The 14414-nt window shown below is 36.7% G+C and overlaps 2 protein-coding genes across 3 annotated transcripts; both read left to right on the top strand.

The window, feature by feature from the left end:
* The first annotated feature begins 4467 nt into the window (after window positions 1-4467).
* Window positions 4468-8901, top strand: LOC112729712 (putative disease resistance RPP13-like protein 1). The gene is made up of 2 exons (XM_025779872.1): window positions 4468-5644; window positions 8873-8901. The coding sequence occupies exons 1-2, from the start codon at window positions 4468-4470 to the stop codon at window positions 8899-8901; spliced, it is 1206 nt and encodes a 401-aa protein (XP_025635657.1).
* A 19-nt stretch (window positions 8902-8920) lies between these two features.
* On the top strand, window positions 8921-14129 carry LOC112726910 (putative disease resistance RPP13-like protein 1). Of its 2 annotated transcripts, none has more exons than XM_072208862.1 (4): window positions 8921-12820; window positions 13273-13489; window positions 13851-13903; window positions 14063-14129. In XM_072208862.1, exon 1 carries the CDS (start codon window positions 9140-9142, stop codon window positions 12800-12802), a length of 3663 nt encoding a protein of 1220 aa, XP_072064963.1. In that variant the 5' UTR covers window positions 8921-9139; the 3' UTR covers window positions 12803-12820; window positions 13273-13489; window positions 13851-13903; window positions 14063-14129. The 2 variants fall into 2 exon arrangements, with proteins under 2 accessions (XP_072064963.1, XP_072064964.1); XM_072208863.1 differs by having other exon boundaries at window positions 8952-12816.
* Window positions 14130-14414: the final 285 nt, after the last annotated feature.

Consider the following 14414-nt stretch of genomic DNA (forward strand, 5'->3'; position numbering starts at 1 on the left):
TATTGGTTGTTCGGGACATGCTGTGCTTGCAGTGCGCACTCCATAGCTTGGAACCAGTTATCCGCTTCTGTGGGATTAGTTGAACCTCGAAAACTCGGAGGATGAACCTTGAGAAAAGTCGCCAAGGTCATCGGAGCACCTCCCATATTATCGCCGTTCCCTTCAGCATTGTCATTTGCATCTCCTTCCCCGTTTCCGTTTCCATTTCCCGCCGGTTGACCTAACCTCTGCACAGCTTGCAGAGTCGCAGCAGCATTAGCTTCCATAGTGTTCGCAAGGTTTTCCATGGCCGCCATGAATTCAGCATGGTTGTCAGCCGGTTGCTCATTCCTACTCTCTCGTGAACGTGCTCGACCTCGTCCGCGAGTGGCCATGTAAGGTTCCTGTCTACACCAAACAATCAATATCAATGTGATCAGTCTCGATATCAAAAGCCTAGTACTTCAATTATCCCAAACAGGCACTCACAAACAAGCATGCTATGCATATATCAATCAGATAACCTAATAGCATCAAAGAAAAGACACACAGAGTATGCAATGAAGCACAATCGGTCCATCCCTCAGGCTCACAAGGACGAACTGCTCTGATACCACTAAATGCAACACCTTAATTAGCCTAAGCTTTACCTCGCGTCGTAAAGCAAAGGTTAATCAAGGGTTACGACAATTCTAAGCTCATACATAAAATATATAGAAGGAATTAGTATAATCTAGAAGTCTGATGAAGGAGATAGCTCAAAAACAGAATTTGAAAAGCACAAAATGTACTAACGAAGCTACTAACCTAAAGCACAAGAAATAATTACAATATAACAAAATATCATAGTATAATATCATAAGAATCTAGCCACGACTCGCGGAGTTTAAGCCAGCTAGCCATATCCAGACCATACTTGGAACCAAACAGTAAAATCAGCTTATACAAGTTTTGTTCTCTCAATATACAAGCCTATAGGAAAAATAAAATACAAAAGTGAGAGATGTATAAACAAGATAAACAAAAGACTCCAAAAAGGTATCTGGATCCTCTGCTTCTGTCACCATCCAAGCAACTCACCGAGGTGGGTTGCGGCCTGTATCTGAAAAGCACAACAGAAATATGGTATGAGAACCGAAGGTTCTCAGTATGGTAACAGTGCCCAGTGATCTAAGATATAAGACCCCGGGACGCCAAAGGCAATCTTAGGCTTCATATCCGTCACATATTTATCTTAAAGCATACTAACACATTAAAACATAACTGACAACCGTAATATAAGAACAGGGTAATCTAACTTAGAGGATTACTAACTAAACTAGTCACCGCTGTCCCACAGCCTTTGCCAACCTACCTTCCATGCGATCCCATCGCCACTGCCTACCTGACCTCCTCAAAAATCCAGACAAACACAGATAATACAAGCAAGGAAACCACAGGTAATATTCAAATATATAACAAGTAATTCAGGAAGCAATTAGGCATATTATACAATTAGGCAAACTCAAGTAAAAAAAGCAAGCAAGCATATAGAAGATGCATATGATGAATGTCTGTCATATTGGCTGTGATATCACATGTCGGTTAAAATTCCAAACCCGACAGAAAATCCGGTCGACAACTCCCGGATTAGTCTCTCTATTGCGCATAAGGAGGAATAATTTCGAGGGATGAGTGCCCTACCACCTTCTCCTTTCAGAGGAAAACATTCCGAAGGAGCGTGCCCTACCACCTTCCTCTGGTTGCCGCATGATTCCGTGGGTTAGTGCCCTACTACCTTGCAATCAGAGAGAAGTCGCATTTTCAGGAGGAATGATTCCGAGGGATGAGTGCCCTACCACCTTCTCCTTTCAGAGGAACACATTCCGAGGGAGCGTGCCCTACCACTTTCCTTTGGTTGCGAGAAATATGAGTGAGAAACCCAGCTTCAACTCTCACATCCGAACGTAGACGGGAAACTGCCACAGCCCCTACGACGGATAACAAAACATATCATAAACTCAAATTCAATCTCAGAGGCCACTGCTCATAGCACACTTCCACTCATACTCGTCACAACCATCATCAATTCATAACTTTCCATTCCGAACTCACTAGTTCGTCAATTCCTCAATTCATATACCATTCTTCCTTCGCACTCCATCAAACCCATCCTTAATACACCAGAAACCTAAGCCTCCGTTTTCTAACTTTTTAAAATAATACCAAATCAATTCCCTTAGGTTCTATCCAATGTTTAAATATCAAAAACTAGGCCCAAGAGTCTTAAAATTGTGTTATAGAAGCTTACAACCTTATTGGGAAAGTGAAACAGTTGAAAACAAAGTTTAAGTTTGAGGAACAAGGCATGTGCATATGCACAGGGGTGTGCGTGTGCACGCCCCAAAGAAGTTTCAAAACGTGTGCGTGCGCACAGGGGGTGTGCGTACGCACAGGTACCAAAATTCACAATGTCTGTTCACTCGCACAACCTGTGCTAGCGCCCCCAACAGACTGACTTCCCCAACGTGTGCGTGCGCACAAGCTGTGCGAGCGCTGCAAAAAGAGAGCCTTCCCCTGCGTGTGCGTACGCATAGGTCTGTGCGTTCGCACATACCAGAAATCTCAAAATTCTACAACTTTGCAGAATTTCAGATTTTAACACCAATCTTTGAGTGATCATAACTTCTTCTACAAAATTCCAAATTTTACAAATTTTATATCGATTCGAAAAATTTTCAATAAACTTTAACTCTAAACCACTTTCGACAAATTTTGAAAATCGAGACAAAAGTTACGATCAAACAAAGTTCACCAAAAAACTTTTTTTTTTCAAAACTTACAAAATCCCAATTTACCAACTTTCACCAACTACATCCAACCAAAACAATACCACACTTCCAATTCCAACACAATCTACCCCTTTTGGGTCACCATTCATTATTCACACTAGTTTTTCCTATCACAATTCATCATTCTCAATCTCAAATATCAAACATATAACATCACCAACAATTTAACATATAACATCACCAACAATTTTTCTACCAATACATTCACCAATCATCATTCTCTTTCAATATCAATCTCCCATATCCAACTACCCACATCAATGTAGCCATTTATCAATCATTTTAAATCATCAATTACCATTTCAACAACCTTGACATCACATATTCCATATCAAACCACTTTTCAATCCACATCATCATTCATCCTCATCATATCATTATTAATCATCATCATATCGAACCACTTTTAAATATAGTTGTATTTAACCAAATATTAATTTGATACTAATTTTAACAAAAACCAAATAGACAAAATGGCACTCATAAACATAAAAAGTTAAAAAAAGGTTTGATTTTAAGGATTCATTGATCGTATTTATCCATATTATACTTATTTTAAATAAAATACTTATAAATTCTACTAACTTATTTTACTCTCTCTTTTTTTAATATTCAAAATTTTTAACGAATTAATTATTTATTTTTTATGAAATATAACATATTTTATTTTTTTAAAATAACAAAAATATAAATAAAATTAACTATCCTAACATTATTTCTCATTATCTTTTAAATAAGTGAGCCTAATAATATAACATACACAAAAAAATTCAATCATTAAATCAATAATATGTATTTATATATATTTTTTCATATTGAGTCACACATTTTTTCATATAGATATTCAATGACCATAATAATTAAAATCTGTTTATAATTATATAACAAATATTTTTTTATCAAATAATAAATACATAATTTTTTTACGCAATATCTAATTTTTGGTATATGAACAACATGATTAAACATTAATATAAGACACGTTAAAAAAAAACAAAAATAGAATAAACAAAAAACTCCTAACAAGGCACGGATGCATTTCAGCTGAAACCATATGGTTGAGGGTCTTTTTAAACTTGCAGGAGGAGTGGAGGACAAATTGAGAATTTCAACCTAAAGAAAACTTGATAAAGAAAGAAACGGTTGTACCAAGTACTCTAAATCTTGATGTCTATAATATATTTTATCAATAAATCTAAACTTTACGTTTTTTTAAATATTGTATCTCAATGGTAGCCACGATTGGAATTTCAGACTTTCAAAAAAGTGCATGACATAGCTGAAACTTTTCCTATAGTATAATCAATTTAACTCTTTGCACATCATGCGAATCTTAATCTAATTTCCTATATTAAATATATACTGCTAAATTGATTGGAACAGAAAACCTTCACATCCTTACAATGGGATAGGTAATAACTAATAACGTTCCTATAGTATATTATTAGTATCCAGTTATCCACAAAAACACGGAAACATAAAACTTGCAAAGAAAGAATTAAAAAAGAAGACTTAGAGCAAAGCCAATTAAAAAAGAATTAAAGTGCTGTGAATTTTTGGAAATTCCCGTGTTAATTGTTCACTACCCTGCAATCTTTGTTCTCTTATCTTTTCTGAAAATCCATTCATTTTGGGCTGTTGTTGTTGAGATCATATCATGGCTGGTGCACTTATTGGTGGAGCTTTTCTTTCTGGCTTCATTAACGTTGTTTTTGACAGGTTCCTTACAAAAGATTCGGTCAACCTGATCTTGGGCAAGAAGCTCGGCTCTGACTTGGTTGAGAGGCTGAAGATTTCTCTGCATGCTGCTGAAGCTCTGGTTGGTGATGCTGAGTACAAGCAACTGGACAACCCATCTGTGAAGGATTGGCTCAACTGTCTGAGGGATGCTGTTTACATGGCTGATGACTTGCTGAACGTTGTCCTCATGAAAGCTGCCACTCGAAAGGAGGTACGTTCTTTCTGGCCCATTAGCTTCCTCAACCCAGATAGGGACATGGTAGATAAGATGGAAGGGGTGGTTAGAAGGATAGAATTTCTTGAAAAACAAAAGGATTTCCTTGGTCTGAAAGTGATTCCCAAGGACAATAACTTGGCATGGAGAGCATCCACATCTCTGGTGGAGGGGAATATATATGACAGGGAGGATGATCAACAAGCCTTACTCAAAATAATAAGTGACAACAGTGAATCTCAGTTATATGTGATCCCTATTGTTGGCATGGGTGGGGTTGGTAAAACAACCTTAGCTAAATGGGTGTACAGTGTCATAGAGGGATTTGATCTGAAAGCATGGATTTGCATCTCTGAAACATTTGATGTTGCTGATATTACAAAGACAATCATAGAGGAAGTTACTAGAAGTCCTTGTACTCTTCAGAGTTTAAATTCACTTCAAATTGAATTGAAGAGAATCTTGTGGGAGAAGAAGTTTCTTATTGTTCTAGACGACGTCTGGAGCGATGATGCTGATAGCTGGAAGAAATTTAAAACTCCTTTCCATGGTGGGGCTAAGGGAAGTACAATGCTTCTAACAACTCGCATCAAAGAGGTTGCCTCAGTAGTTCAAACTTATCCCTCTTACTTTCTTAATGAGCTGTCGGAAGATTATTGTTGGCTAGTGTTTGCAGATAATTCATGTTTTCTAAAGTCAAACGAGAATTCAACACTAGAAGAAATTGGTAGAAAAATTGTCAACAAGTGTAAGGGGTTGCCATTAGCTGCAGAAACCCTCGGGCACTTGTTGCGAGGAAAGGAGGACGTTAAAGAATGGAATGTTGTTTTAACAAGTGACATCTGGGAATTTTCTATGCCGAGGGTGATCAATGCCGAGGGTAAAACTATTTTGGACTTTTCCTCAACTTTTGATCCTCTCATCGCAAATACATGTTTTAAAAAGAGAGATGAACATCTTATAACCTATAAGAGTGGCATGACAAGCTCTCAAATCGACTTCTTCTTGTTGAGGAGAATCGACCGAAAATTTTGCATTAACTGTAAAATTATCCTGGGAGAGAGTTTGACAACACAACATAGGGTGCTCGTCATGGATTTTCGCGTTGAGCAAAAGTTGAGGAAAAGACATCATACGAAGAACCCAAGGACGAGGTGGTGGCGGATGAAAGGTGAGGAACAAAGAAACTTCCTAAGACGGGTTGGAGAAGAGGCAAAGTGGGATGGGAATGGAAGCGTGGAAGAGATGTGGAGGGAGATGGCAGAAGTTATTAGAAGAACAGCAAAAGAAAGTTTTGGTGAATCTAAAGGAATAGGACCAAGAGACAAGGAGTCCTGGTGGTAGAATGTGAGTATACAAGAAAAGATAAAGATAAAAAGGGAATGCTTTAAAGAGTGGTCTTTATGCCGCAATGCAGATAACTGGGAAAAATATAAGGCGGCTAAGAAAGAGACAAAAGTGGTTGTAAGTGAAGCAAGAACAAGAGCATATGAAGGTCTCTACCAGTCTTTGGACACGAAAGAAGGAGAAAAAGGTATATATAGAATCGCAAAGAGCTGGGAAAGAAGAACGAGAGATTTGGATCAGGTTAAGTGCATAAAGGATAAAGATGGAGAGGTGTTGGCTCAAGAGGAGAAGATTAATAAAAGATGGAAGAACTACTTCTACGAGTTATTTAATGAGGGACAGAAGACTCTTCCGAGACTGAGTCGATTATGCACAATGGAAGAAGACCAAAACTTTGACTACTATTGAAGGATTCGAGACTTCGAAGTAAAAGAGGCTCTAAAGCAGATGAAAAATGGCAATGCAGTAGGACTTGATAATATCCCGATTGAGGTTTGGAAGGGTCTTGGAGAAAAAGGCATCAACTGGTTAACCAAGCTTTTTAATGAGATTTTAAGGTCAAAGAAGATGCCTGATGAGTGGAGAAAGAGCACCTTGATACCTATCTACAAGAATAAGGGGGATATACAAAGTTGCGAAAACTATAGAGGGATTAAGCTTATGAGTCATACTATGAAGTTATGGGAAAGGGTGATAGAACGGAGGTTGAGAAAAGAGACACAAGTAACAGAGAACCAATTTGGATTTATGCCAGGCAGATCTACCATTGAAGCGATATACCTATTAAGAAGGATGATGGAGAGGTATCGTAGTAATAAAAGGGATCTACATATGGTGTTTATTGATTTGGAAAAAGCGTATGATAGGGTACCAAGGGAGGTCTTATGGAAGGTTTTAGAAAAGAGGAGAGTAAGGATTGCATATATTCGGGTAATTAAAGACATGTATGATGGGGCCACAACTAGTGTGAAGACTCAAGGTGGTGTGACAGAGGAATTCCCTATTGGTATAGGATTACACCAGGGATCATCCTTAAGTTCATACCTTTTCACATTAGTCTTGGAAGTACTCACAGAGCACATCCAAGAGCCTGTGCCATGGTGCATGCTTTTTGCCGATGATATCGTCTTTATGGGAGAGTCAAGGGAAGACCTAAATAAGAAGTTGGAGTTATGGAGAGAATCTCTAGAAGTGTATGGTCTGCGCATAAGCCGTAGCAAGACGGAATATATGGAATGTAAGTTCAGTCTGAGAAGGGAAAACCCCAATATAGAGGTGAAGATTAGAGAAAATATCCTACGAAAAGTTAAAAGTTTTAAGTATCTTGGGTGTATCATACAGGATAATGGAGAGATTGAACAGGATGTAAATCATAGGATCCAAGCAGGTTAGTCAAAATGGCGGAGTGCATCTGGTTTTATATGCGACAAAAAAGTGCCTTTAAAACTTAAAGGTAAATTCTATCGCACCGCTATAAAACCGGCTATGCTGTATGGTACGGAATGCTGGGCGGCTAAGGGGGAGCACGAACATAAGCTGAGTGTGGCAGAGATGAAGATGTTGAGATGGATGAGTGGTCATACAGGATTGGATAAAATAAGGAATGAAGATATAAGGGAGATAGTTGGAGTAGCACCCATTGTAGAAAAGATGGTTGAATCGCGTCTCAGGTGGTTTGGACATGTGAGAAGAAGATCGATAGAACATCCAGTCAGGAGGGTGGATGAGATGGAAGATGGACAAAGGGCGAAAGGCAGAGGAAGACCTAAGAAGACCATCCATGAGGTGGTCAAACGAGATCTACATGTAAACGGTCTCTCTGTAGACATGATACATGACAGAGCACAATGACGTCGTTTGATTCATGTAGCCGACCCCACTTAGTGAGACAAGGCTTTGTTGTTGTTATTTTGTTGTATACTTATTTTAAATAAAGTACTTATAAATTCTACTAACTTATTTTACTCTCTCTTTTTTTAATATTAAAAATTTCTAACAAATTAATTATTTATTTTTTATGAAATATAACATATTTTTATTTTTTTAAAATAACAGAAATATAAATAAAATTAACTATCCTAACATTATTTCTCATTATCTTTTAAATAAGTGAGCCTAATAATATAACATACACAAAAAAAAAATCAATCATTAAATCAATAATATGTATTTATATATATTTTTTCATATTGAGTCACACATTTTTTCCTATAGATATTCAATGACCATAATAATTAAAATCTGTTTATAATTATATAACAAATATTTTTTTTATCAAATACTAAATACATAATTTTTTTACGCAATATCTAATTTTTGTTTGGTATATGAACAACATAATTAAACATTAATATGAGACACATTAAAAAAACAAAAATAGAATAAACAAAAAACTCCTAACAACGCACGGGTGCACTTCAGCTGAAATCATATGGTTGAGGGTCTTTTTAAACTTGCAGGAGGAGTGGAGGACAAATTGAGAATTTCAACCTAAAGAAAACTTGATAAAGAAAGAAAGCGGTTGTACCAAGTACTCTAAATCTTGATGTCTATAATATATTTTATCAATAAATCTAAATTTTACGTTTTTTTAAATATTATATCTCAATGGTAGCCACGATTGGAATTTCAGACTTTCAAAAAAGTGCATGACATAGCTGAAACTTTTCCTATAGTATAATCAATTTAACTCTTTGCACATCATGCGAATCTTAATCTAATTTCCTATATTAAATATATACTGCTAAATTGATTGGAACAGAAAACCTTCACATCCTTACAATGGGATAGGTAATAACGTTCCTATAGTATATTATTGGTATCCAGTTATCCACAAAAACACGGAAACATAAAACTTGCAAAGAAAGAATTAAAAAAGAAGACTTAGAGCAAAGCCAATTAAAAAAGAATTAAAGTTCTGTGAATTTTCGGAAATTCCCGTGTTAATTGTTCACTACCCTGCAATCTTTGTTCTCTTATCTTTTCTGAAAATCCATTCATTTTGGGCTGTTGTTGTTGAGATCATATCATGGCTGGTGCACTTATTGGTGGAGCTTTTCTTTCTGGCTTCATTAACGTTGTTTTTGACAGGTTCCTTACAAAAGATTCGGTCAACCTGATCTTGGGCAAGAAGCTCGGCTCTGACTTGGTTGAGAGGCTGAAGATTTCTCTGCATGCTGCTGAAGCTCTGGTTGGTGATGCTGAGTACAAGCAACTGGACAACCCATCTGTGAAGGATTGGCTCAACTGTCTGAAGGATGCTGTTTACATGGCTGATGACTTGCTGAACGTTGTCCTCATGAAAGCCGCCACTCGAAAGGAGGTACGTTCTTTCTGGCCCATTAGCTTCCTCAACCCAGATAGGGACATGGTAGATAAGATGGAAGGGGTGGTTAGAAGGATAGAATTTCTTGAAAAACAAAAGGATTTCCTTGGTCTGAAAGTGATTCCCAAGGACAATAACTTGGCATGGAGAGCATCCACATCTCTGGTGGAGGGGAATATATATGGCAGGGAGGATGATCAACAAGCCTTACTCAAAATAATAAGTGATAACAGTGAATCTCAGTTATCTGTGATCCCTATTGTTGGCATGGGTGGGGTTGGTAAAACAACCTTAGCTAAATGGGTGTACAGTGTCATAGAGGGATTTGATCTGAAAGCATGGATTTGCATCTCTGAAACATTTGATGTTGCTGATATTATAAAGACAATCATAGAGGAAGTTACTAGAAGTCCTTGTACTCTTCAGAGTTTAAATTCGCTTCAACTTGAATTGAAGAGAATCTTGTGGGAGAAGAAGTTTCTTATTGTTCTAGACGACGTCTGGAACGATGATGCTGATAGCTGGAAGAAATTTAAAACTCCTTTCCATGGTGGGGCTAAGGGAAGTACAATGCTTCTAACAACTCGCATCAAAGAGGTTGCCTCAATAGTTCAAACCTATCCCTCTTACTTTCTTAATGAGCTGTCGGAAGATTATTGTTGGCTAGTGTTTGCAGATAATTCATGTTTTCTAAAGTCAAACGATAATTCAGCACTAGAAGAAATTGGTAGAAAAATTGTCAAGAAGTGTAAGGGGTTGCCATTAGCTGCAGAAACCCTCGGGCGCTTGTTGCGAGGAAAGGAGGATGTTAAAGAATGGAATGTTGTTTTAACAAGTGACATCTGGGAATTTTCTATGAAAAATAGTAAAATTGTTCCAGCATTGTTAATAAGCTACTTCCAGCTCCCTGCCTATTTAAAGCGTTGTTTTGTTTATTGTTCGTTGTATCCCAAAGATCACGAATTTGTCAAAGATGAACTAATCTTGTTGTGGATAGCAGAAGATCTTTTAAGGCCATTGAAGAAAGGAGAAACTCTAGAAGAAGTTGGTCGGGAGTGCTTTGATGAACTAGCTTCCAGACATTTTTTTAAACAGCATGATCATTTTTATAAGATGCATGACCTATTGCATGACTTAGCAATTTTTCTTGCTGGAGACTTCTATTGTAGATTAGAGCTTGGTAATGTAGAAGCTATGACTACTTTGACTCGTCATTTGTCCTTTGAAAGCTTGAGTCATCTGATCTCAGAAAATTTTGGTGCCATTGAATATTTGAGGACATTCATGCGAATTAATTTCTTTTCTCATTTAGACAACAATGATGGTGTAACATTTATCTTAATGTCAAAACTCAAATATTTGAGAGTTTTGTCATTTTCTTTATTCAAAGGACTTGATGTATTGCCTGATACAATAGGCGAATTGACTTACTTGCGTTACTTGAATCTCTCCAAGACAAGCATTAAGTCACTACCAGAATCATTGTGTGACCTGTACAATCTACAAACATTGAAGCTGGATGAGTGTTCTAGTTTGACTATGTTACCCAATGGCATGCATAGGCTTGTTAATTTGCGACATCTATGTATTTGGAGAACTTGTTTAAAAGAAATGCCAGGAGGAATGAGCAAATTGAAACAGTTGCACATTTTACACCACTTTATTATGGGCAAGCATGAAGACAATGGAATCCAAGAGTTGGGAGGCCTTTTAAATATTCATGGATCATTTGGGATTAAGAATTTGGAGAATGTTGTGGATGTCACACAAGCAAGGAGTGCAAGGATATTGGATAAGAAGCACATTGACCGCTTAGTGTTGAAATGGTCTTCAAGCGATGATATGGTTTCAAATACACAAACTGAAAGAGATATACTTGGCACCCTGCAACCACACAATGGGTTGAAAATATTGAAAATCAAGGGATACAGAGGTACAATATTTCCAAATTGGGTTGGACATTATTCATACCAAAATATGACTGGTGTATGTTTGGAGTCTTGTAACAATTGTTGCATGTTGCCTTCACTTGGACAGCTTCCATCTCTTAAGGCTTTGCGCATTGAAGGTTTTGGTAGGCTCAAGAGTGTTGGAATGGAGTTTTACAAGAATGAAGGAGATCATCATTCTTCTCCTATTGCACCGTTTCCTGCACTCAAGACATTGGAATTTTGGAGTATGCCATGTTGGGAGGTGTGGCACTTATCTGACTCAGAAACTTTTCCTCAACTCAAGAACCTTCAAATAACAAACTGTCCAATGCTAAAGGGAGATATGCTTAATCACTTATTCTTGAGAATAGTTTCTTCCTTTTTGGATGCTTCCAAAGTTCACAAACTAGATATATCGGAAGATCATGAAGGATGGTCTCGATTGGTGTCACTTAAGGGAGATACTTTATCAATTAAGGGATGTGAAACTGTGGTGGAGTCTGCATTTAAGGCAGTTAGCATCAACCACCTAACTTGCATACAAGAAATACGAATTTCACATTGTTCGTTTGCTGTATCCTTTCCTGGCAACTGTTTACATAAATCTTTGCAAAAGCTGACAATCTGGCATTGCGAAAAACTGGAATTCCCACAGCAACAGCAGCAGAAGTATGATTTGGTAGAGCTACAAATACACTCCAGCTGCGATTCACTGTCCTCATTGTCATTGGATGCCTTTCCAAATCTGAAGACTCTCAAGATATCAGGGTGTGAGAATCTGGAATCAGTTTCAATATCACAGCCACCACACACTGCTCTTCAACGTCTCTCCATCCATCAATGCCCCAAATTTATGTCATTTACAGGAGAAGGACTGGCTGAACCCAACTTGACTCATTTCGAAGTTAACTTGTGTGACAAGTTGGAGGCATTGCCGAGTGACATGAATTCTCTTCTCCCAAATTTAGATTCTGTCGACAGCCGGGAAATTTGTAGGCTGCCAGATGGTGGTTTGCCGCCTAACTTGAAGCAACTTATTGTCAACAAACAACTGAGGGGTCTATCGTCGATGGGCAACTTCAACACCCTCACTCATCTTACCATTCAGGGTTATGTTGGTGTGAGGTCATTCCCAGAGGTAGCTTCTCTGCCTCACCTTCCCTACCTTATCACTTTGCGTCTGTATTGGTTTCCAGATCTCGAGACATTGGAGTGCAACCAGCTTCTCTGCCTCAACTCCCTCCAGAAATTAAAAATTGGATGGTGTCCAAAGCTGGAGAATATGACAGGAGAAAAGCTGCCTCCTTCTCTCTCACTATTTAAAATTAAACACTGTCCTTTGTTGGGAGAACACTTCAAGAACAAGCATCAACAACTTTGGCCCAAAATTTCCCACATCCTTACCATTAAAGTTGATGATGAACAAATTTTCTGAATAGAGATTTCTAAGTAGGTAATTTCTCTAATCTTCATGTTTCTTATGGTATTTTATACATGCATAAATTTCCTTTTCCTTAAAGATACAAAAAAAAAAAAAAAACAAAGGAGTCCTCACTTTATTTAGGCAACATTAAGTAGTTGAACTGAAATACCAACAAGAAAGTTTGAATTTTTTCTTTCATTTATCAGGGGATCTTTCAGTTCGTAGGTGTACTTGGAGAGATATCCGTTGTTGCTCTGACAAAAGTAATTAATTAATTACTATATGTGATACTTATTAAGTATTAACATTCATATTTTTTTATAAAATTGCATTTAAAAAGGAAGATAAGAAGTACAACAAAATAAAAATTGGAAGACAAGGAATATCTCTTTTTTTTTTTCCTAATCCAACATTTAAGAATTGTTTTTTATGTATTAAACAAATGAATGAATCAAAATTACAGTTTTTACCATCTTTTGCAGGTAGTTTGTGCATAAATCAAGATGTAATCCTATACATTGGTTATATATTCTAAGTTCATTTAAGGTGGCAAGCTGGATTAATGTGTTGTGACCAGAAGCTGTGTTTTCTGATTTTGTCTTCATGCTAGTATCTAAACTAGAATGAGCAGGAAAGAAAACAAAGGAAAAGATGGAGAAAGTTGGAGTGACACCTATCAATGAAAAGTTTTTGTTGTTGGTATATTTTTCATTACTCTCTATAATTTTATTTGTTTTCTTTTTGACATAGAAACAAAATAAAATGATAGCTTGATTTGTGGAAAGAAAACCATTATAAAATGGTGTTTTTGTCTTTGATAATTCTTTATGAGAGTCAGCTTTTGTGTTGCAAGATTCTTGTAGGATAGTAAAAGGAATGAGCATGAGGTGTGTAAGCTTTCAAAATAAAAGGATCAAGTTATTGCTGTGTAATCTTTTTTAACCGTAGATTGATTCATTAGATAAAATTAATTGTAGATGCCTAGAATAAAGTATTTCTAATACTAAGAGAAAGTGTTCTGTAATAATAACTATTTCTTCCTTGTATTGTTTGTAAACAGAGATGTAACTGTGTCCATACAACATGCTATCTGAATTTTGGTGACATAGAAGAGTAAGTTGGGATTTTTGCCTTCAACTGCTTGATGGATTTGTACCTCTGAGTTCAACATTATTAGTTATTATGTTGTATGATGATAAACATTATTTTTGGAGTAGATTAAATGTGTGTCATTGCATTGATGTAACTGCATTTTTTTCCCTATTGTTTCAGAAATATTTATTGGATGACTTGGATATGCCTTGCACATTTCCAAGGTTGATAATTGAGATATTAGTGTCACTCTAAACAGATAAGTATTATTTCTCTAATTTAAAAATGTAGAAAACTGTATTATTACCTTGGTCGTGACTCATGCAGCAGTTGAAACCTTCCTCAACTTGCAGTTTTGTTGCATCTCTCAGACTTAAAGACACACAAATAAAAAACTCCAAATCACATCCAAAATCAAGGATAAAAACTAAAAAAATAAACATTAAATAAAGATCACATTAAAACTCAATAATGATGAAATGAGTATTTGTGCACAATATACAAAAATAATAAAATAAAAGAAGAAAGTGTA

The sequence above is a fragment of the Arachis hypogaea genome, chromosome 12 (assembly GCF_003086295.3).
Source record: "Arachis hypogaea cultivar Tifrunner chromosome 12, arahy.Tifrunner.gnm2.J5K5, whole genome shotgun sequence".
Taxonomy (NCBI): Eukaryota; Viridiplantae; Streptophyta; class Magnoliopsida; order Fabales; family Fabaceae; genus Arachis; species Arachis hypogaea.